General features: G+C 47.8%; 1 protein-coding gene across 4 annotated transcripts in view; it reads left to right on the forward strand.

Moving 5' to 3' along the window:
• ARHGEF6 (Rac/Cdc42 guanine nucleotide exchange factor 6) overlaps positions 1-21,873 on the forward strand; it is a 3,277,165-nt gene that overhangs the window by 3,017,971 nt on the left and 237,321 nt on the right. For all 4 annotated transcript variants that reach the window (XM_069612789.1, XM_069612790.1, XM_069612791.1 and 1 more), the window contains one exon: positions 10,931-10,985. In XM_069612789.1, the coding sequence (XP_069468890.1) occupies positions 10,931-10,985 (55 nt within the window). The remainder of the gene's footprint in view (positions 1-10,930; positions 10,986-21,873) is intronic.

Consider the following 21,873-nt stretch of genomic DNA (forward strand, 5'->3'; position numbering starts at 1 on the left):
ATCATTGGCAAGCCTCTATTCCCCTTGCACTTCACCCCTAGGACCTACTTGATTTCTTCTTTTATGTCCCCCCCCCAGTATTGGTTCCCTCCGCTCCACATTCCCTCCAGCAGAGCTGCAATGTCCCTGGGTACATTCTATGGCATCTAGGCAGTGTTTTGTGCCACTGAAGTAGGAGTTTTAGCCAGATCTCCCGAATTTGGTGGGATCTTGTATTGTGCTCCCAGTGGAGGTCTCCCATCTTTTCATGTATGATCTAGGCGGGGGGTCCTCGCCTGCTTTTATATGTTTGTATATAGCTGTTACCACCCGCCTGTCCCCCGGGTCCCTGTTTAGGTACTTTTTCGAAAGGGGTTAGTTGGCGGGTCCCTGCTTGTTTCATGGAGGGGTGGTGCAGCCAGTACCTCAGTTGGGCGTAACAATATCTTTCCCTTTTCCCCAGGGCAACGTCCATCTTATATTGGTCGAATTGTTTCACCTGGTCTCCATTTAACATATCTCTGAATATCAGGCATCCCCCTTGTTGCCAGGCATCTAATGTGGGTGTTTTGTGTCCCGCGGTAAATTGCATGTTGTCGAATAGCGGTGTATATGGTGAGGGGTCTGTGGTGATGTGTGTTCTTTTCACTGCTTCGTCCCATGTGTGTCCCACTACTGATAGGATGGAGCTACTGTACATTCTCGGCAGCCTGTCCCCCTTAGGTTTCCATAGAATTCCCTCCAGGTTCACCCCTGCGACTGCTCGGTCTATAGTTCTCCAGATCTTCCCCCTGTCGTCTCGTGGCCATGCCTGAACAACCCTCATCTGGGCGGCCGTGTAGTAGGCCCAAAAGTCTGGTTCCTCCATGCCCCCTTGAGATGTTGGGGCTTTCATCAGTTTGGCAACCACTCTCTGGAGTCTGTTGTTCCACACAAATTTACTGGTCATTTTTTGGAGGTTTCTGAATAGGGCCGGTGGAACGTGGACCGGGAGGGCTGTGAAGTAATAGAGTAGCTGTGGTAGCACCACCATTTTTATGACATTTATACACCCTAACTATGTTATAGCTAGTGGGCCCCAGTCAATCATTTTGGTTTTGAGCTTCTCCAGGAGGGGTGGATAGTTTGCTTGATATAGCCGTTCAACTGCTTTAGCCAGTTTAATTCCCAGGTTAGTTATGGAGTGTTCAACCCATCTATATGGGGAGGTCCTTTTGAGGTCAAGCATGACCTTGTTCGGAAGAGTGAGGTTGAGAATTCCGGTCTTGCTTGTGTTTATTTTTAGCCCGGCGACCGCCCCAAATTGGCTAAATTCCCTTTTTACCGCCACCAGGGAAGTCTCTGGTTGGGTTAAAGTCAAAAGCATATCATCTGCGAAGGCAGCGATTATGTGCATGCTACCCGCAAATATGAATGCCGCTATGTGCTTGTTGGCTCTCACTGCTGCAATGAAGGGTTCTGGGTGTATTGCGTACAGAATGGGGGAAAGTGGGCAACACTGCTTGGTACCCCGCCTGACAAGCACTGGTTCCGAGATTTGCCCATTAATGGAGAGCCAGAGAACAGAACCGGCGGCTGGTAGTTGGCCCCCACTCGGTCCACAAAGCTGTGTCCGAATCATATCCTGTACATAGTTGCGAAGAGGAATCCCCACTCTAACCGATCGAAAGCTTTCTCTGCGTCCACCGCCATGAGGAGCGCAGGGATTCCTCTCTTGTGGGCCTTTTCAATCAGATGCACAATTCTCCTGACTTTATCACTGGTCTGCCGGCCTCTAATGAAACCTGATTGGTCGGGTTGGACTATTTTTGGGGAGGATCGGGTCAAGCTTAGTCGGTAGGATTTTCGCGTGGATCTTGCCATCAACGTTAATTAGCGCAATGGGGCAGTAGGAGCCGCACTCTGTGGGGTCCTCGTCTTTTTTGGGTATGAAGATTACTTTCACCTCTTCCATCGTTTTAGAGATGGCCCTGTCCATGCCTATTTTGTTAAACAGTTCAGTGAGATGGAGATTAGTGTGTTTTGTAAAACTCTGCGCCAAAGCCATCTGGTCCTGGGGATTTGTTGATAGGTAAGGACTTTATGGCGGCCCTGAATTCGTCCCTGGTTATGTCCCATTTCAGGGTTTCCCTCTCATCCTCGGTTATTCGCATCAAATCTATATTATCTATATAGGCTTGCTGAAGTGCTGGCGATGGGTTGTCTGAGCTGTATAGCCTAGAGTAGAACTGGACAAACGCACTCTCGATTTAGTTTTTGTTGGCACTAGTCCTACCTCCGCTGACTTCAATTTTCAGGATTGTTTTATCTTTTTCTTCCCTCCTCAGCATCCTAGCCAGTAAGCGATCTGCCATGTTTGCTTTGATGTAGTATTTTTGCCTGAGGTGTAATAGGTTGCGTTCTGCCACCCTTGTCTGTATTAAGTCTAGTTGTCCCCGGGTGGCCCTATACTCCAGTTTAATGGCTGGGGTCTGGGCTGATACCATCTTGGCCATTATCTCCTTTAGTTTGTCCTCCAACCGGGCCTCCTCCAGCCTGAATTCCCCATCTCTTCTTGCTTTAATCGCTATGGTTCTCTCTCTTATTGTTGCTTTGAAAGTGTCCCATCTGACCTGCAGTGCCGTCTCCCCGTCTCTGTTGGTCTCAAAAAAGGCCTTAATTTCTTCTGCCACTTCCCTGACCAGCAGGTCGTCTTTAAACAGGTAGGCCATCTCCACAGGCCAGATAGGCGCTGGCTCCACTTTAGATTGAGTGTTATTGGGGCTCCCCCCTCCCCTCCAGTGCTACTGCCAGGTATCTCCCCTGATCGTACGATTCCGTCCCTGTGATGGTCAAGTCCAGCCCATTTTTCAGTGCCAGGAGAACCCCTCCTTTTTCATTGGATTGTGTGGCCTGGAGGATTCTTGTATACCCCCAAAATGTTATTCTTCGCCTATCTTGGGTATGGATATGTGTTTCTTGCAGTGTAACAACGTCCGGCTGTTCCCGTCTCAGGTATCTCTCTCTATTTTTTTTTTCCTTTTAACTTTTAATTGGCAAGTTTAGGCCGTTGACATTCAGGGAAATGATCTTTAGCTTATCCCGACTCGCCATGTTTACTTGCACGAGTCTGCCCTATTTGTCCGTTTCCCTGTGTGGATGCGAACCACCCCCCCTGGGTCCTCCCTCCTTTCTGTTGTACGTCCTCCTCTGCAATCTGGCCTTTGCCCGGACCTCTTTCCCCTCTCATGTCTTTCTCCCCAGCCAGACTGGGCGGGTTCAACTGTCCTCTAGCCCCCTCGAATTGTGGTCTCGAGAGTTGAACCCCAAAGTTACCCCAGGTTTGCCCCACGCAGGATCTCCCAATTCCATTCCAAGAATCCCCCCCCTCCCCACAAGGCCACTACCTTTAACCTTGGTGTATCATAAAGCACATGCACATAGCTTCAAATGCGCCCTCCCCAGGCGTGCTGTTCGAGCGATAGTGCATCTTCGTGTTGTGGTTTCATTTCGGTGGATCAACTGCCTTTTCCTGTTTGTCCTGCTCCTTCCTGGGCGACGGGCCTCTGAGGAATGGTTGGCTTTCCCCCTTTTTGGACCTTTTGGATTTTACCGTGGACCATTCCCACAGTCTACGTGCCGTATGTTGGGTGGAGGGTAAGACGCTGTTGATTGAGCTTCTTCTTCGATTCCCAAAAGGGTCGCTCCTTGTTCGTATGTCGTGACTTTTTGTTGTTTCCCTTGCCAGTCAAAGATGAGGCCGAATGGGTGGGCCCATCTGTAGCGGATTCCTTGGGCTCTCAAGCATGCTCAGACTGGGCCCACTCTCCTCCTATTGATGAGTGTTGATTGTGCCAGGTCCTGGTATAGGAATATTTCCGCTCCATTGTAGGTGATCTGCTTCATTTTCCTGTCCTTCGTTAGTATTTGTTCTTTGACGTTGTAGCTATGCATAGCGGTAAGGACATCTCTTGGTCTTGCCCCTGGTTCTTGTCGACGGGGGCCCACTGTGTGTATTCTGTCAAATTGCATATCTGATCCTGCTTCGGGGTTCAGAAGGTCGACAAAGATGCTCTTGATCACTTGGAGTCGGTCCTGGTCCTGCGTTTCTTCTGGTAGGCCTTTAACGCGTATGTTAGACCGCCTGGACCTGTTCTCCAGGTCCTCCGCCTGCAGTTTGAGGTTGAAGGTGGCCGAGGCTTAAGTTTCCAGCAGGGTGTCCTCTTTCCTTACATCCTCCGTCAGATCCTGGATTGCTTTCTTGTTTGTGCCCACCCTCTCCTCCATTTTATTGATGTCTCTCTTTATTTCCTGCAGTCCCTCCGCCAGGTCCTCTCTCAGTACGTCCATTTGTTTCTGCCCTGCAGTGGTGATCTTTTCCACTATCTTGCTGAGGAAGTGTTTGAGTGAAGACTGCGTTACCGATCTGTCCTGTTCCTCCTGCACGGAGTCCATCCATGTGTCTGAGAACCAGTCTGTTGAGGGCTTCCCTGTGTCAGTGTCTGCTTCCTTGGCCCATATCTTTGTTAATGCTCCTTCCTGTGTCTTTCTGGCGGTCCTAGGTGCCGGCAGAGAGTCTTTGTTCCTGTTTTTTGACATTGCGCTCGGGTATAGTATGCCTATGGGCTGCGGGCCACCTGGTCCGTATCAGGTCTGTACAGGTTCCGCCGCCTGGATGTATATGTTGTTGCTCTGGGCCCAGGGGTGTCCAAGGTGCTCCCCTTTGTATCACTTGGTTCCCACCTTGGGGGCTGCCCCTTTCTCTGGTGTGGAGGGACTGTCAATGCAGGGTCCTTTTGCGTCCTCACTGGCCCCACCAGGCTCTTCTGTATGTCCTCTTTATGTGGGGAGGCCCCTGCTCTTTCGGTAGTTTGGGATCTTCCCTTCGCCTTTGGGCTGCCTCTCTTTCTCTGTTGGGGGCTGCGTTGCGCGTCTCCCTTATTGGATGCCCCGTGTTGGGGCCACCCTCGGGGCCAACGGGGCTTGAGCCCGCCACTGTTAGGTGTCCTGTTGTTGTCTCCTGGCCAGAGGGGCACTACTGGGTGACTCTGGTCCCTTCCGAGTCTCCTTTTATGGGAAGTCCCTCTCGGGCTGAGCCCTGCGCTCCCCCTGGGGTGAGGGGTTCCGCTGGTGCTGGTCCGGTCTTCACCAGGTACTACTCTCCTTGTGCTGTGTGAGCTTCAGCTGCCCGGGGGACCGGAGACGTTGTTGCGGTTTTACCGCGGCTCTGCTTATTGCTGATATGAGTCTGTTGTGCGTCCCCCCGGTCCGACCCCCTCTATGTGTGCTAACGGATGGGGATCTTATGGAGGAGTTCTCCTGCCGACGTATTGCCTTGCTCTGTACATTTATTGGTGCCGGTGGGAGGGGGGACGTCAGGATGATACTCCTCTCCCGTTTCCCTGGATTCCCTTCCCTGGACTTGAGTCCCTTCTCACCGTAGCTTTGAGGTCTTTGGGGCACCGGATTGAGCTGGGAGCCTTGCAGGCGATCCACTCTGCGGTCTGCCATGTCCGGCTCCTGCTGTGGTCTGTCGTTGGCAATGTCGGTGGGGCTGCCCTTTGCCTGTTGTTGGTTCGGTGCCTCTCGGTGTCCCCAGTGCCAGGGGAGTCAGCGCAGCGGTCCTCCCAAGTTGGGGGTGGGAGCGGGGTCTTGTGGCGCTCACCCCCTAGGGTCCTTCCATGTCTCTCTGGATCGCAGAGTCAGAGTCTTGCTTGTCATAAGGTGGTACGTTGAGAGGCTCTGTGCTGGGGATGTCCTTCCTGGGTTTGCTGACAAGTGCACGTGGTCCCATCAGGCTGTCCTGTTCCTCCTGCGCGGAGTCCGCCCCTGTGTCTGAGAACCAGTCGGTTGAGGGGTGACCCGTGGCAGTGTCTGCCTCCTTGGCCCATATCTTTGTTAATGCTCCTTCCTGTGTCTTTTTGATGTTCCTACGTGCCGCCAGATAGTCTTTGTTCCTGTTTTTTGACATAGGGCTCGGGGTATAGTATGCCTATGTGCTGCGGGTCACCTGGTCTGTATCAGATCTGTACAGGTTCTGCCGCCTGGATGTATATGTTGTTGCTCCAGGCCCAAGGGTGTCCGAGGTGCTGTTAGGCAGAATCATATGCAGTACCCTTTGGTAACACCACACACAATTAAGACAAGTGACAGTACAAATTCACCTTTGGTACAAGCCTGTACTACACAGTAAAGTGGTAGCGATGGCTGAGCAGCCCGACTTATCTCAAGAGCAAAGTGAGCAGTATCAATAGTTACACAAAGGACAGCAATTACTATGGTTCAAACAAACACTTACTAAAGGTTTCTGAGTAAAAGAATTTACATTTATTTACACATTCATTTGTAAAAGAGTTCACCAAGTAAAGCAGCAGAAAATCACAATCTTAATACACTACACAACACCCTATGAATTCTGGACAAGTTAAGCTCAAAATGAAGTGTGAGCAAAATGGCACTCAAGCCATTTAAAAATGGAGGGAAATACAAGGTTATACAAAATTAATCAGCACCAACAAGTAAGTAGGCTGGGCAATCTAGAAAAGGCTTGCTACAATGAGGATTCAAATCAATAGGCCTGGGCCAATGTTAATGGTTCAGAGTCTTTGCAGAGGATCACACAGTTCAGAGTAGTTAGCGGTTAAGTCTTTTCCAAGAGTTCGAAATGAAGTTGGTTGGAAGAAAAGTTACTTAAAAGAGTAGAGAAGGACAAGCCCTCGAGTTGGTGAAAGATTTCAAACACTTTCACCGCGGTCGGACGGAACGAACAACCGGGTTAGAACAGTACCTTAAATGAAGAAGAAGACTGTAGCTGAGGCAGGCGTTCCGGGCAGATCCTGCAGGCTCACGGTTCCTGAAGCGACTGTCGGACTGACACGAATTAGGAAGACTGGAGGATCCTGCACTGCCCAGGGAAGAAACCAGCAGCAGATTAAAGCAACGAATAAAAGGTGCAGTCCCTTAAAACCCAAACAGGGTCCAGTCCTCCTGGCTATTGGGTTCACTGCAGCTGTGCACAGCACATTTGACCAGAGGAGGGAGGCCTTGCTTGGTGTTTGGCGAACTGGTTGGTCCCACCAGCTCAAGGGAAGAAGATTCCTTGCAGATCTTCTCTGTTGTTGAGGTTTGGAGATTCGGACCCGCAGCAGGGCTTCACCGGGAGGTTCAGTCATGGTAGTGGTCCTCTTCTTTCAATTTTGGCTCTCTCGATCCAGTGGCGACTCTGCCTTCCAAGTCCCAGAGACCTGCTTTTTATGCAGTTTTCCCCCATTCACACAGCCTGGCTGTCGATCACACAGCAGGGTGGCTGTCCTGGCGGTACAGTCACCGCAGCCAATCATACAGAGTGTGACATGGGTCTCCAAGGAGATCTTGTGTAGGGAGTCTCAAACCCCTCCCTCCAAAGTCCCCCTCAGACATTCAGGCGCCTAAGGAGGGCTTCTGTGCAGAAGCCCGTCAAAGGATGGCGAACCAAGGAACCAAACCTGGTTTGGCACGCAGAGTAAAACACGAGAAAGACCTTTACAAAAAGAAATGGCGAATAAACCCAGCCGGAACCAAATTAAAGTAAATGGGGTCCAGCGAATTTAAGTTTGAGGCTACTAACTTAGCCTAAAACAGTACCAAGGCTATTTACATAGACTTCAGTAGGAAAAATAGGGTAGATACCACTGCAACCATCCAAATCTTAAAGAAAGGGGAACGAAATAATGTTCCATGAGAGACGGACAAAAATGGATACCTATTAACCCTTTCCAGTACTCTATGTAAGATAGTTTGTACTGGGTCTGTGCTTTTAAAAAGACTAATAAAGACAATGGCAACTTTACATGTTCTGGGAGACGGTAGTCAGTTCCAGAAAATGGGGTTTAAAGTGGGAAGTCTGAAAAAGACAACCCTGTGTCACTGCACTAAAGGTGCTGTGTGACACACAGTAAAAAGATGATGCCTATGGAGAAGGTGAAGCTCCGCAGTCTATGAACACAAAAATGTTAAACACACAGCAAAACACATGTAAGAGTGTGAAAAAAGGCTCACACTCTTACCAGGTGAAAGAAATAATCATAGAAATCCAGCAAAGCTGCTGAGGGACTCGGTAGGTAAGGGAAATTAGCCATTCTGGAGACTTCTCTCTAACAGGTGCTCCCCTTTGTGTCATTTGGTTCCCCCCTTGGGGGCTGCCCCTTTCTCTGGTGTGGAGGGACTGTCAATGGAGGGTCCTTTCGTGTCCTCACTGACCCCACCGGGCTCTTCTGTATGTCCTCTTTATGTGGCGAGGCCCTGCTCTTTTTCGGTAGTTTGGAATCTTCCCTTTGCCTCTGGGCTGCCTCTCTTTCTCTGTTGAGGGCTGCGTTGTCTCCCTGATTGGATGCCCCCGTGTTGGGGCCCCCTCATGGTCAACGCGGCATTAGTCCGCCACTGTTAGGTGTCCTGTTGTTGTCACATGGCCAGAGGGGCACTCTTGGGAGCCTCTGGTCCCTTCCGGGTCTCCTTTTATGGGAAGTCCCTCTCGGGCTGAGGGGTGAGGGGTGAGGGGTTCCGCTGGTTTTGGTCCGGTGTTCACCAGGTGCTACTCTCCCTGTACTGAGTGAGCTTCAGCTGCCTGGGGGACCAGAGACGTTGTTGCGGTTTTACCACGGCCCTGCTTATTGCTGATATGAGTCCGTTGTGCGTCCCCCTCGCCCGACCCCCTCTATGTGTGCCAATGGAGGGGGATCTTATGTAGGAGTTCTCTTGCCGGCTTATTGCCTTGCTCTGTAAGTTTATTGGTGCCGGCGGGAGTGGGGAGTCAGAGTGATGCTTATATCCCATTTCCCTGAATTCCCTTCCCGGGACTCGGGTCCCTTCTCACCGTTGCTTTGAGGTCTTCGAGGCACCGGATTGTGCTGGGAGCCTCCCAGGCTGTCCGCTCTGTGGTCTGCCTTGTCCAGCTGCTGCTGTGGTCTGTCGGAGGCAATGTCAGTGGGGTTGCCCGTTGTTGGTTCGGCGCCTCCCGGTGTCCCCAATTCCAGGGGTGTCAGCACAGCTGTCAACCCACGTTGGGGGCAGGAGCGGGGTCTCGTGGCACTCTCCCCCTAGGGTCCTTCAACGTCTGACCGGATCGCAGAGTTGGAGCCTGGTTTGTCATATGGTGGTACGTTGAGAGGCTCTGTGCTGGGGCTGTCCTTCCCGGGTATGCTGACAAGTGCACGTGGTCCCATCAGGCTTCTCTGCACCCTCTCCGCTCTTCGGTGGTGTATGGCGGCACCGCGGGTGCAGTTAGGTGCCGTGTGGCTTCCCTGGACTTCCCATGTACCCAGAGCCATTCAGGTATCTTCTGCTGCCTGGGGAGGGCTTGTCTGCAGGTTTGCCTGCTGCTGCGGCCTCGCGGGTCAGGAGCTTGGTGGCCGCAGTGTTCACTGCATTGTGGCCATCTTGGAATCCCCCGCAAGATTAAGTTTTAATATAATTCGACATTCAATAGGTGGACAGGCACTTGCCCACGGTCCTGTTTGGAGCGTCCAGTTTTTTGCGTGTCCTTCTGTCACTCACCGGCAGTCTGCTCCTGTTACCTGTGCGTCGTCACGGAACTCATCAGTGTTCGCGTGTCAGTCTGACAATCACCAGCGGCGAGCTCCTGCTCCCGACGTCTTCTGCTGCGGTCTCAGCTCTGCTTCTAGGCAGGGAACACCACCAATGCGAGCCCTGCTCGCCTTGTTTTTTCCTGCAAACGCAGATAGCGTTCTGTGAGGCCTGGGTCTGCCAGCTTTCTGATTTGGCGTCCAGTTCAACCGCGGCTGTCCCTCGTAGAGCGGGTCCCCAGCTGGTTGCCCTGTTTCTCCTTCATGGCTCTCTTCGCTAGTTCTCCTTGCAGGCTCTCTCTCTCTCTCTCTCTCTCTCTCTCTCTCTATCTCTATCTCTATGTCTCTCTCTCGATCTCTATGTCTCTCTCTCGATCTCTCTCTCTCTATCTCTCTCTTGGTCGCTCATTTTATGCACCTGCAGCCATCTAACAGGCTGCAGGTGTATCAGGTTAATTAAACCTGCCAATAGTTAGGCAGACATGCCTGACCTTCCAAGGGTTTGTGATGCGGCTTCCTCGTCTCAGTATTTAAGTGGTGAAGAGGGGTAATCGTCATTACTTCTAGTTGCCTCCTCTTCGTCTCAGCACTGTCAGGTGTTCTGTGTGGAATCATGAGAGGAATTGACTTGTTACAGCCTATAAAAGTTGGAGGAAGGTTAGGTTTACTATTACTAGGAAAAGGGGGGCACCATGTCTCGCCTAGGGGCATCCCACTCCCAATCACCCTCTACCCAGGTCATCCTCCCTCGCTTTTCCACCGACAGGATCAGGATCCAAAAGCGATGGCCTTTCCCCCTACACTTGTGTATAGGCGCGTTATAAATGCCATATCATATTGTTATAAATGCCACATATATCATATCACCTGCGTAGAAGATCCAAAGGGAGTAAGGGTGAGAATACCCTCAGGTTTCTCACATACCCTAATCAAGAATAGTGTTTGTGGATGCAATTAAGTGTAAATCTTATCAGACCTTGTATCCCACTACTAACAACATTTGAAGTTTTGCCACTATATTGAGGAAAACTATAGCGAGAACCTTCAGAATGAGATTGAATATTGCATGCGGTTCTTGTGCTCGTAGTTTTATCATTGAAAGCCACACCTCTTACCACCCCAATTGGCACTATTCTTATTTGTCTGCTACCATTCTGCAATATGCATATGACTGATTATGGCAAAGCTTTGATTTAGGAGCTCTATTGGAGATGGGCATGTCTATGAACAGTAACATATTTGCATTTTTAACTTTTTTTCGTTGGGTTCCACTGACCTCATAGTGCTTGCAGATGTTCATATAGAGAATGAGAAGTTTAAATTGAGGGAGAGAACCGTTAATGTGATGAGCTAGTAATGCAAGTGTATTCTGTTGCCAACTCTACTGATGATTTTACTGCTGTTTTTTGCAGAAGTCTTGTTGACACCATTTATGCATTGAGAGATGAGGTGAAAGAATTAAAACAGGTATTTCATTCATTTTAAATCTGTGCTCTTCGAAATGTAAGTGTGTTGTTTAACATGAAAAGCCTGAATGGTGTGTTTTGGGGGGTACATCTTTGAATCTATGGGCAGCATGACAACTATGGCATTCTTTTTTAACTCAAGTTACACATTTCTTGTTTAGGGCTTTAAGCATTCACTAGAACATGAGGATGGTCTTAAAAATACACTTCATAAAGTTTAGTGTGTATTTAAATTGATAAATCATCTTTTCCAATAGATTGTTTCTTTAATATGCATACCTCTTCACTGTGAGAAACTAGGTGTCTCACCCACTAGTCCCCAGCGATCTGTATTCCAGGTTGCCAGGACACGGCCATCGCTTTTGGCTCAGTTTCCTGGGGGTGGACCAGTGCAGGAGGATCACCTGGGTTAGGGGTCTTGTGGGAGTGGGAGTGGGACACCAGATGTTGAGACGCAGGATCCCGTTCCCTATAACACTTTTACTCCATCCTACCAGGAAGGCTAATAAGGAACTCTACCCCCCACCCACCTTTTACAACACAAACACTTTCACATGGACAGCCCGCCATGAGAGAAAACAGACTAACACCCGAGCCGTTTACCTGACGTGTCCCAATACAATGGTCAGGTGAGTCAGGCAATTACTGACCACCACACACATACTTGACTTCCATTAAGCTTCCCCACACGTATAGAAGGCGGAGCACAAAAGCACACTCTGAGCAAAGCTCACAAGGGAACAGCAGTTTCGAGACGGCGGCTGAACGGGAGAAATAAAGACGGCAAAACAGAATGGGATTAGAAGAAGGACAATTCCCTTAATCTTTTCGACAAGGAACCATTACTTTCCAGAGACCTCAAGAATAGAAAGCGTAAGACCAGGAAAACAGGCTGAAGAATCCTTCATTGTTTGTCAGAGATACCCAGGGCCCTCCCGCATCAATAATCAAGGCGAGGAGAAGCAGCAGCCACCGTGGTACCGTACCTTGGCTCCAAGATCAAAGCAGCATCAATGAAATCAACACAGCCGGTGAGTTAGGGAGACCGACACAAGACCGCTCTGTGTTGAAGCCAAGGTTGCAAGCAGCAACATTATAGTGCTGGAACAAACATTGCTAAAAATGCGTGTGATAAGAGACGCAAGTAAAGTTGAACTCCTGATGAGTGATTGAACTTTAAAAACAAGATACAATACCTTTGACAGAGTGATCCGGCACCGTGTGGGGGCCCAATCGAAGGTCTCTGTAAAGTATCCAGCTGAGAAGTGGCAAAAGTGAAAGAAAGAAAAAGGTTATATCAAGAAGAGAACGAGTAATTTTGAATTGAAGTGGTCCTGCGACATGTCAAGCAAAATCCTGCGCACAGTCGAAAGTCTTTTGATGAAGTAAAGAAAGTTTGGAAAAGTAGATCAATTTGGTCCGAGCCTGGTGGAGGAAGACCAATTGAAGGTTTTGTGTTAAAGCGGGCCTGAGCCCGACTGAGGGGGACCCGGGGTGTATAGAAAGTCACCTGAGAAATTGTAAATGTGAAATCCTAAGAAGAAAGCAACTTTAATTGTTTGTCGTGTTTCATCAGGCACTCTGAAATTAGAGACTTTGAATAGCAAAGAGACTTCAGTCCCTGATATCAAGGTTTTGAACTGCATCTTCGTGCTAGAGAAGCCAGAGTGTGTGCTAAGCTCAAGTGTTCCACCTTGTGATAAGCTCGAGGGTGCTGCCTTGTCCCGTGCTGAAAACGTGGGGTAGGGAAGCCAAGGCTTGAATTTACTCGCATGTCATATCTTAAACACTTTTCTTTTGCATAACATTGTTTCCCGCACTATTTGTATTTAGAAGTAAGGACTGTCAATAGGTTTATTATTATAGGCCCTTTTATTTTGACAGACTTTACTGGGGCTGTGTTATTATTATTTGATGGTCGTAGCTTGCTCCCATCTTTAGATTTAGGATTAGATAGGCGTTTTTCAATCCCAATTGAAGTTCAATAAACACCCTTGAACTGTGATCACTTGCTTCTGTCTTTCGGTTTGATACCATGCCTCCCTTACATCACCCTCCCTCACAGCAGAACCTGCAACTCATAGAATGGCTTCATCAGGATCAATGTTCCCTCTAATTATTTTTCTCCAAGTGCGGAACTGGTTGCCTTTCGTGTGCACTTTATTTTCCATGTGTGCAACTGACTAACGAGGTAAGCCACTTTGTGAGCATGCGTAGTTAGTGAGTTACCATCTCCGAGGAGAGTTTGGAAAGGAATTTCCCCTTCCCAACAACTGCAATACTTTTCAAATATGTGTATAATGTGCATCTTACCGCTCTTTTTCCAAACGCATAGGCTAAAAAACAAATATTGTATATGTGATTATAAAGACAACTTAACAACCAGTTCAAGGGCTCAAGATATGCCACGGTAGCTAGCAAATGTACTCAAATGTAAAAAAAAATGTGTGCTTTATGCCACTGGAAAAACACTCATGTGTATTACAAAAATGTGTAAAATATTATTATTATTTTATTATTATTATCATAAAAAACAAATATCGCTTTTCATAACTGATGTGGCTGTCAGAAAATCAGACCGGATACAATATTTGCAGGTGGAATAATGGGAAACAAAAGGAATGTGACAAAACATGGCAATGGGAGTTCATGTACCACTTTAATGAAGTAATTCAAGGGCCAGGAGAACATGCCTCTCTTAATTTGTGTAAGGATGTTAATTGCATCAGAATAACTGCATCACTTAATATGATGATCAAAATTCCCTGGCTTCTGATTACTATCCGCATTACATTGTCATGTGAGTTGTGACAATACTTACTCAAAAAACTATCACCATCAATGTTTACTCCCTTAAAAACTGAAAAATATGCCCAACAAAGACACAGAAGGTGCCTTTTAGTTCCCTATCCTTTAGCAAACAACACATTTTCTTCACTGTACTGTACTGCTGAAACAACTGACTTGGTTTTTGAATGTTACTGATTTGCTCATCACCCACAAGGAGTGTTCTCCTCTGCCCTTCCACTCGTACCCCTCAACGGCTCCCGTGGTAGCCTCCAATACTAGTTGACAGGGTACTATAAAAACTGAGGGATTGCAGCAGTGGAACACTCACTAGGATATTTGGAGACCCATAATACTTTGCAATTAAAACATATTTAGTGCCTCACCATATGATATGCATTTTAAGAATGTGTCATGAATCTGCATGTACACTATTATTTTGCAGTGCATACAAGATTGTTTGCAACTTATCCCACCCTTATATAGTTGGGTAGGATTATACAACTGATAAGTGAAACCGTTTCTGTATAGAAGCGAGTTACAATGCAATTTTTTGAGGTCTATGCTCAATACACCTCTGAACACTTGAAAAGGATGCAGATTGTGTGAAAAGCTATCGACTGTCTGAATATCTGTTGCCCTACTACTATAGATTAGTAATACCGGGGTTAGTCCATACCCATTATCCCTTGCAAGCCAAGTAAATATTGCAATGTTACTCTCCACCGATAGGGTAATGTTAGCAATGCTAACGTAGGACACGTTGAGCATGACATTTGTCTACACAAAATCCATAGAAAAAATGTATATTTGAGTTTTATAATGCATTAACTTGCAAGGGGCCCCCTTCAACGCGCTTGCGTCACATATGTTCCAAGAATAGAAACCACAGGATGAGGTTGAGTATCCAAGTAGCCCGCTTCCTTACGGTCAGTATACGATATTTAAGATGATAGTTGGGTTACATAGTGTGGGTAACAATTTTATTATCATTATTATTAGGGTATTTATTGAGCGCGGGCATAGCTTTGGGAAGCAACGGAGCACTTTACAATCACAGTAAGGGAAGCAGAGAAAAAGGGAATGGGAGCTAACTGGTGGGCAATTTGCAGCAAGGGATCTACAAGCAACCAGGGTAGAAGACAGTGAGGAGCAGATTACAGAGTCTCAGTATGGTGGGGAGTGCAGGGTGAGTGGACCTATGTGTTACAGAGGAGCCATTCCTTGAAAAGGAAGGTCTTGAGCTCTTTCCTGAATGGTAGCAGCAATGGGGTAAGTCTGATAACTGGCTCGTTCTTTTCTTCCTGGGCCATCGGAGTTCAAGTCTGCACATTTCCTGACTTCTGGTGGACCGCAGGCCTCTGTAGATGGAGAGTTTCTCAGTGAAGTAGCTTGGGGACTTCACGGTTACAGCCTTGTAGAGACTTGCCACAGTGCAGTTAGAGGAGGGTCAGGGTCGAATTTCCAGAGTCCTTTGATGAGCCATGCTGCAGCATGCAGACCACATCTCAGGGGTGCCAGTGTAGTGAAAAGGGCACTTTTGATAAGGCACCATGAATAATAGAAGGTCTGTTGGTTAAACGTTATTTAAATGACAACAAACATACAACAAGTGGATGTAAGTACAAATCTAGTAAACTTTTGCAGAGCCAAGAGAGGAAGTGTCCTGCTGTCCAGTAATATCTAAATAGGTTCTGGGGTAGAGTTTAGAGGTCTGAGTAAATGCGTGGTAGAGTAAAGTATAGGAGTCTTGGGTGGGGAGGAGACAGTATTTAGTTCATGTGTGCAGGCATAGCTTAACTAGATTTTTCTGTTCATGGAACCACTTTTTCATATTAGTTTTTACCTCTTGTGACTGCATTCTGTTTTGAGGTTTTTAAGGTCACACTTGCATAGTAGGGTAATGTAAATGAGCTAGACCAGAATATCATGACTAGTTAATTATTTTAAGTGAAAGCAAATGTCAGGTAATTGCTGTGGCTTGTGCCTTATTAAATCTTATTGCATAGGTGAGAAATGTCTGTGTGCGCTGCCAAAAATCTTCTGAGCGGCACCCAGAAGGAAGCTGGGCAAGCGCACATGCGCACAGCTTAGAGGGAACATTGATCAGGATACATAGTGGTGTATTGTGTGTGTTTGTAGCACCATCCATAAATGACAATAGCATGTATGTCTCTATCCCACTTGACAGCATCACCCATTGGATACAGACTTTGTGTGGTCAGGCTGGTCAGATAGACTTCCAAGGGGAGATGCTGTTGGCCAAAAGCCTAGCCAAACTGTTGCATGTTGTCTCCACAGAAGAAGCTTGATGCCTGATGCCCTGTATGCCGATGGTACTCAACCTCTGGCACTGAGGTTCTGCATTGTACTTCAAATTCAACAATCCCAGAACCCCAGATGAAGCAAAATATGGAGTGGACGGGAGGGAATAAAAAGTATGGACATGAGAAAAAAACATAGGGCCTGATCACGAATTGGGCGGTAACCCTTAAATGAGGCGGTAATGGTGTTAACGCCACATATAAGGGTCTGCCCAATCTCGAGTCTAGCATGTTTACCCCCAGCTCAGAACTGGGGGTAAACATGCTGGAAAAAGGTCAATTTTCGCGCGATTACAGCCAGGGGTATTACTGCATGGTAATTGTGCCAAAAATCCCCGTTGGGTCCAATGTACCAAATGTGGAATGGGAACTAACAGTTAGCGCCCGACCTGTGATCCGGCGGTAATACCGCAGCATAGGTGGGCATTAACGGTAATAAAGTTTGGCGGTATCCCAGCCAGGATACCGCCCCCAACTAGTGATCAGGCCCACACTCATTTATTCCTTAAATATTCCAAAGATAATGTCCAATACATTGTCTACATACACCATTACACACTGGACTTGAAATATAAAGTGCTATCATGTCCTTTGTAAGTTACAGGATAGCCTCCAGAAAGGTGTTTTCAGGAGCAAACCCCAATTCTTTGCAAATTGAAATATGTCATAAATATATGAAGAGAAAATGCGAAGGTTGTGTGCGACAGAATCGATGAGTAATGTTGGGTTGCGGGGGATTTCAAAGGTGTCTTCCTGCCTTACTCTAAATAAATATTTGATCACCGCTGTGAAGATCTGCTCCCGTTGATGATCGCACAGAGGGCTAGCTCCAAGTTGTACCCCACTTCCACAGGGCCACATAAAAAAGCCCAGAAGAAAATAAATGGTGTGTGAAAGACTGACTCTGGAAAAATCCACATAGGTTTGCTACCATTGCCCCAAAATGTACTGCTGAACACGCTAGCAAAACACAGTGTCGAAAATAAGGCTTCATAATCTCTGATATATAAAGTGCAAACACCGGTGGACAAAAGATTGGTATCCGTTCAAAACTTAGAGAAAAAAAAAGAATGGAAGAAAATGCTGAGTACGTCATTGGGAAAAAAAACAAATTCCAAATATTTCTATCAAGGGGAGTGGGGTGTCCCGGGCTCCCCTTGATCGACATTTCGTTACTTCAGGGGTTTCTGGGGTGTTCCCCGCTTCCATAAAAAGGAAAGCGGGGGACCAGCGAAGTTAAAAAACAAAGAAATAAATGAAAGGACTCTTTGGCGCCGGTTCCCATCTCAGTGCGTGAAGGAAACCGGCGTCAGGAAACAGGCGTCACAGAAGGATGGCAGAGGCTGCGGCACAAGATAAGTAAGGGTTTGGTGGGAGCGGGTTGCAAGAAATGTCCGGGGGAGACCAAACGAACAGTTATTCTTTGTAAAATAATTTTCGTTTTTTTCTCCCTCAGACAATTCGTATTCATGGTAAACCCAAAGGAGTGAGGCTAAAATCCGACTTTGAGCCCAAATGCAGACATAGGGCCTCATTACACAGATGGCGGTGGACCAAGGTGCTATTAGCACCTTGGTCCATGCCGGTAAAATACCGGCACCGCCTTGGTGGAAAGGGGAATTACCGCCCTGTTCCAAGGTTGGTGGGGCAGTAATTCCCCCTTCCCCCATTGCCCTTCCCCATTCCCATTTTTGCCCCATAGGGCTCTATGGGAATGGGGAAGGCGCTAATTACGGTACCGCAAATTGCGGTACGGTAATTAGCTCCCTGGTCCCTTTGCGGTTTGGTTTTTAACGCCTGCAAAAAGCAGGCGTTAAATTCCCCAACCCGCAAAGGGATCTCGTGGTAAGGCGGAAAGGGTTTACCGGTACCGGTAAAATACCGGTACCGATAAACCCTTACCACATACCGTGTAATGAGGCCCATAGTGTTGACCCAGTAGGTAGACAGAGTGTGTATAAATTACATAGAGCTGAAAGGACCTGGCATGTTGAGAGTGCAATGGGTACTATAACTGAGTTCTGAAGTGAGGGACAAAAGACCTGGGTGTGGGGGGGAATCCACCCGCTACATAATTTCGACCCAGAGATGGTATATGTTAGAATGTTAGACCTCTCCAGGGCCGCTCTCCTCTTTCTGGCCTCTGAGCAACAATGGATAAATGCCACCCAGAAGAAATCAGACATACATATTCATTCACAGGTTCTTGTGTGAATGCTCACCAACTGTGATCGTGGCCCACAAACCTCTACCACGACAGACTAGGAAGTGTGTGGCCCATTGAGTGGACAGTACACTGCTGCATACCCCAAACTTGACGGACACTGCGGCTCCGACCATGAATAAGCATCATCACAGAGAGTAAAAAGAGACACAGGTACATGAGGGAACCATGACAGGCCTGTCTGATTGCAAGATAGCAGCACAGTGCGTGCTTCAAGACAATCAGTTCTGTTCAACAAATACTCAGATACACTAGGGTAGTAAGGGAATGGCCAAATAATCCAAATCATTCTCAGAGCCCAGTACCCGCAGGGGCACATGCTTAACCAGTCAAGAAGTTCACTTGACCACAGGCCCAGGAATACAGGAATATAAGGAGGGCAAAGGCCATGGTTAGCATGGGAGTTTTGAGGTGGATGGAATGCGTGAGGCACAGCAATATTTAACATTAAGGAGCAAGGTGAGGAATGTGAATGAAGAGGGCAGAATGTAAGGAGGGAGGAGAGCAGCAGCCAAAAGGAGAGAGGTCAGCTGAGAGAAAACATTAAGTGTAAGGAGGGAGGTGCAAGCAAGAGAATAACACTTAGGGGGAGGGCAAGCGCAATTCGAAACTGGAGAACTGATGTTGGTTGGATAAAGTCAAGAGAATGGTAATCATCAGAAGGAAGAAGGCATGACGTGAGAAAGGAGGTGTTTGTCATGCGCCCCTTCTATGTGCGGGTCCGATGGCGACGTGGCCGCCATAGAATTACTCCATTACGTTAGACTGCAACGCTTGCAGCAGTCTAGTGTTTCTTTCCATCATGGCCGCCGCCGGCTTTTTGCAGGTGTTTCCAACCGGCGGCGATCGCGTTGCAACTGTGTCACTGTTTCCACTTTGTTGCCAGCGCTCTCTGTGAATTTTCCCTTGGCTCTGCTGAGCCCTGCTTTCTTTCGGCTCTCCGACCCTACTCCCCAGGTACTGCCTTCTGTTTCTCCTTATCTCTCTCGGCTCTCCTCTGCTGCTCTCCCTATCAGGCGTCTTCTCTATTCTCCCAGCTCCCGCCTTTTCGCGAGCTCTATGGGCTTCTTCTCACGCTCGTTTCCTTTTTCCTCTTTTGTTTACACTGGGACCCTGCAATCCGGATTCCTGGACACGCTGCTCTTCTTTCCTCTACGTCTACGGTTTTGGAAGGACCTATTTATCGGATCGACCACTAATCTACACACCTGGAGAATCATTGCGTCGATTCCTTGAAGACACTTTGGGTTTTTTTGCCCGTGCAGCTTTTTCCCCTTTTCGGCGGCTGCGGATCTGGGGCCTCTGGTTTCCGGATATTTCCGGTAACCACTGTGGCGTTGTTCCGCGGTCGGCCATACCTGCATAAAAAGAAATCCACAATACGAGAAAGGAAGAAGAAGAAGTCACCCAAGACTGAATCCTCAGGTGAGGAAGAGCATGAGAGGTCAGAATCAGAGATTGAGGTTGGCTATCCTGACAGTGTTAGAGCATCTGACGAGAGTAGAGGGGGAGGAGGAGGAGAAATGAAGGAAGAGAGAGCGTGGCCAGGTTGAGTCGGGAAATATGTATCGCTGGACAGTAAGGACCAGGAAACCTGAGTTTGTCCAAGTCAAGAGCACAAAGTACTGGAGGGGGGGTCATGGGATGGTAGGTGGAGCCATTACGGCCAGACGTGGAACAAAATACAATGGTTGAAGCAGATAAAATAGCCTGTGAGACTTTGGGCCAGGCACTTACAAGGCCCGAATCAAAACACCCCTGAATGAGCACACCCGCAAGGCCAAAACAGGAGCCCTAGGAAGGACATATTGAAATTAGGAACTTCACAAATTACACTGAGGAAAACGTGTCAAGAACCCATTGATAAGTGTTGCTGAAGGAGAGAGTGGGTCTGGAGTCTACAACCTTTGGCTCCCCAGATGGTTTGGACTAATACTCCCATGGTCCCTCACAATTGACTGTGCTGGTTAAGCCTGATAGAAGTTGTAGTCCAGAATATCTGCAGAGGCAAATGTTGCAGACCCATGGTGTAGGCTAACAAGTAGCCATAGACTGGATCTGGTAGAACTGGCAAGATCACTAGTAACGCTAAAGAACACTTGCATAGCAGTCCAGAGCCAGAGGGTGGCAACCTCTGGTACCTGAGACCAATATGTGGCTTACGCCAAGATCCAGAGTGCAAGACATCAGAGGCACAGCAGAGGCTATAGTAAAATGCTACACCAGCAAGGAATCTAAAAAAAAATACTGATGGGACATAGCTCTTGATGGGGTGGAAGGGGCTGGCTATAATGACAAATGCCTGTAAATCCACATGACACCAACATGGAATAAATAAATGAATGATAACCTGACAGTCATTGGCATCTTTCTCTACAGTAAGGCGTCTTTAAGTGTGAACAGCTGTAAATGAACTGTGAGTAACTTTGTATTTTGGACCTTTTCCCTTCGACCTCTGTTGGGGTTGCCACACTATTGTATAGTTCTGTCAGAGACTGGCACAGTGCCTTGCGAATCTCCCCATAACTTATGATTCCTCTTGTCCTCACTATATTTGCGGAAATGGTCCCACCTTCATTTTCACTGTTGCACCTATCTTAGTGTACAGCACAATAAAACCTGTTTTTAATATATCCTACCTCTCAAGTTTTCTCGTGGTGACCATGCTAAAATATACACCCAGGCACAGGAGGCTTTACAACGCACAGTGAAAGGAATTCAGAGGAAACAGGATGCATACGCATGATGTAGAAGATACTTCTTTCCTTCTCAACACCAAAAGCAGTGATTATAGGTGACACCAATTTGGAGGCAGATCTAATTAGGATTACCAGTTTTGAGCTCTCGGATACTGACTTGTTAATGACTCTGACACTTAAATGGAAGACATCTAATGCTTTAACAATAAAACAGGCCATCCAAAATATGCAATTACCCGTGTGAGAAAGAAATGCATACAGCACTTAAACACTGCCTCATATAAGATTACTGAGTGCAGGAAAATACTGACACATAGGGTCTCATTACACGGACGGCGGTAAGGAAATAACGTTACCGGTAACTGAATACCGGTAACGCTAAATTTCCTATCCAATTACGACCCGGACTTGCCTCTATTAGCGCCATCGTTAAGTACGGTGGCACTAATAGCGGCAAGTCTGTGGGCACGCGACCCACAGGTCGGAAAGAGCGGCATGTCGATAATAGCATCCCATCGCAAGATAGGCAGACATGGTAATAGCGGCATTGTAAAGACCCCAAAACACCCTACCGCCATGGCGCTAATACCGGCATCTTGAACCACCCGTTAAGAGACCTGAGCAGTCCACCTGCCACAGGTGGACACATCCAGCACAGGTGTAGGGGATGGAGACTGTGGCAGCACAAAAGGGCACACCACACCCCTTCCGACACCCCTTCCCACACAAAAATGCCTCCAATACTGCCCGCATTACATGGGCTGGAGGATGTGATTGTAGTGCGGCACCATCAACAGCACGAAGCACAGAGGAGACGCAGGAGGAGTAGGAGTAGGGCAAGACAGGCCCAGCAAG

This window comes from Ambystoma mexicanum, chromosome 5p (assembly GCF_040938575.1).
Source record: "Ambystoma mexicanum isolate Mex_15411 chromosome 5p, UKY_AmexF1_1, whole genome shotgun sequence".
NCBI classification, from domain to species: Eukaryota; Metazoa; Chordata; class Amphibia; order Caudata; family Ambystomatidae; genus Ambystoma; species Ambystoma mexicanum.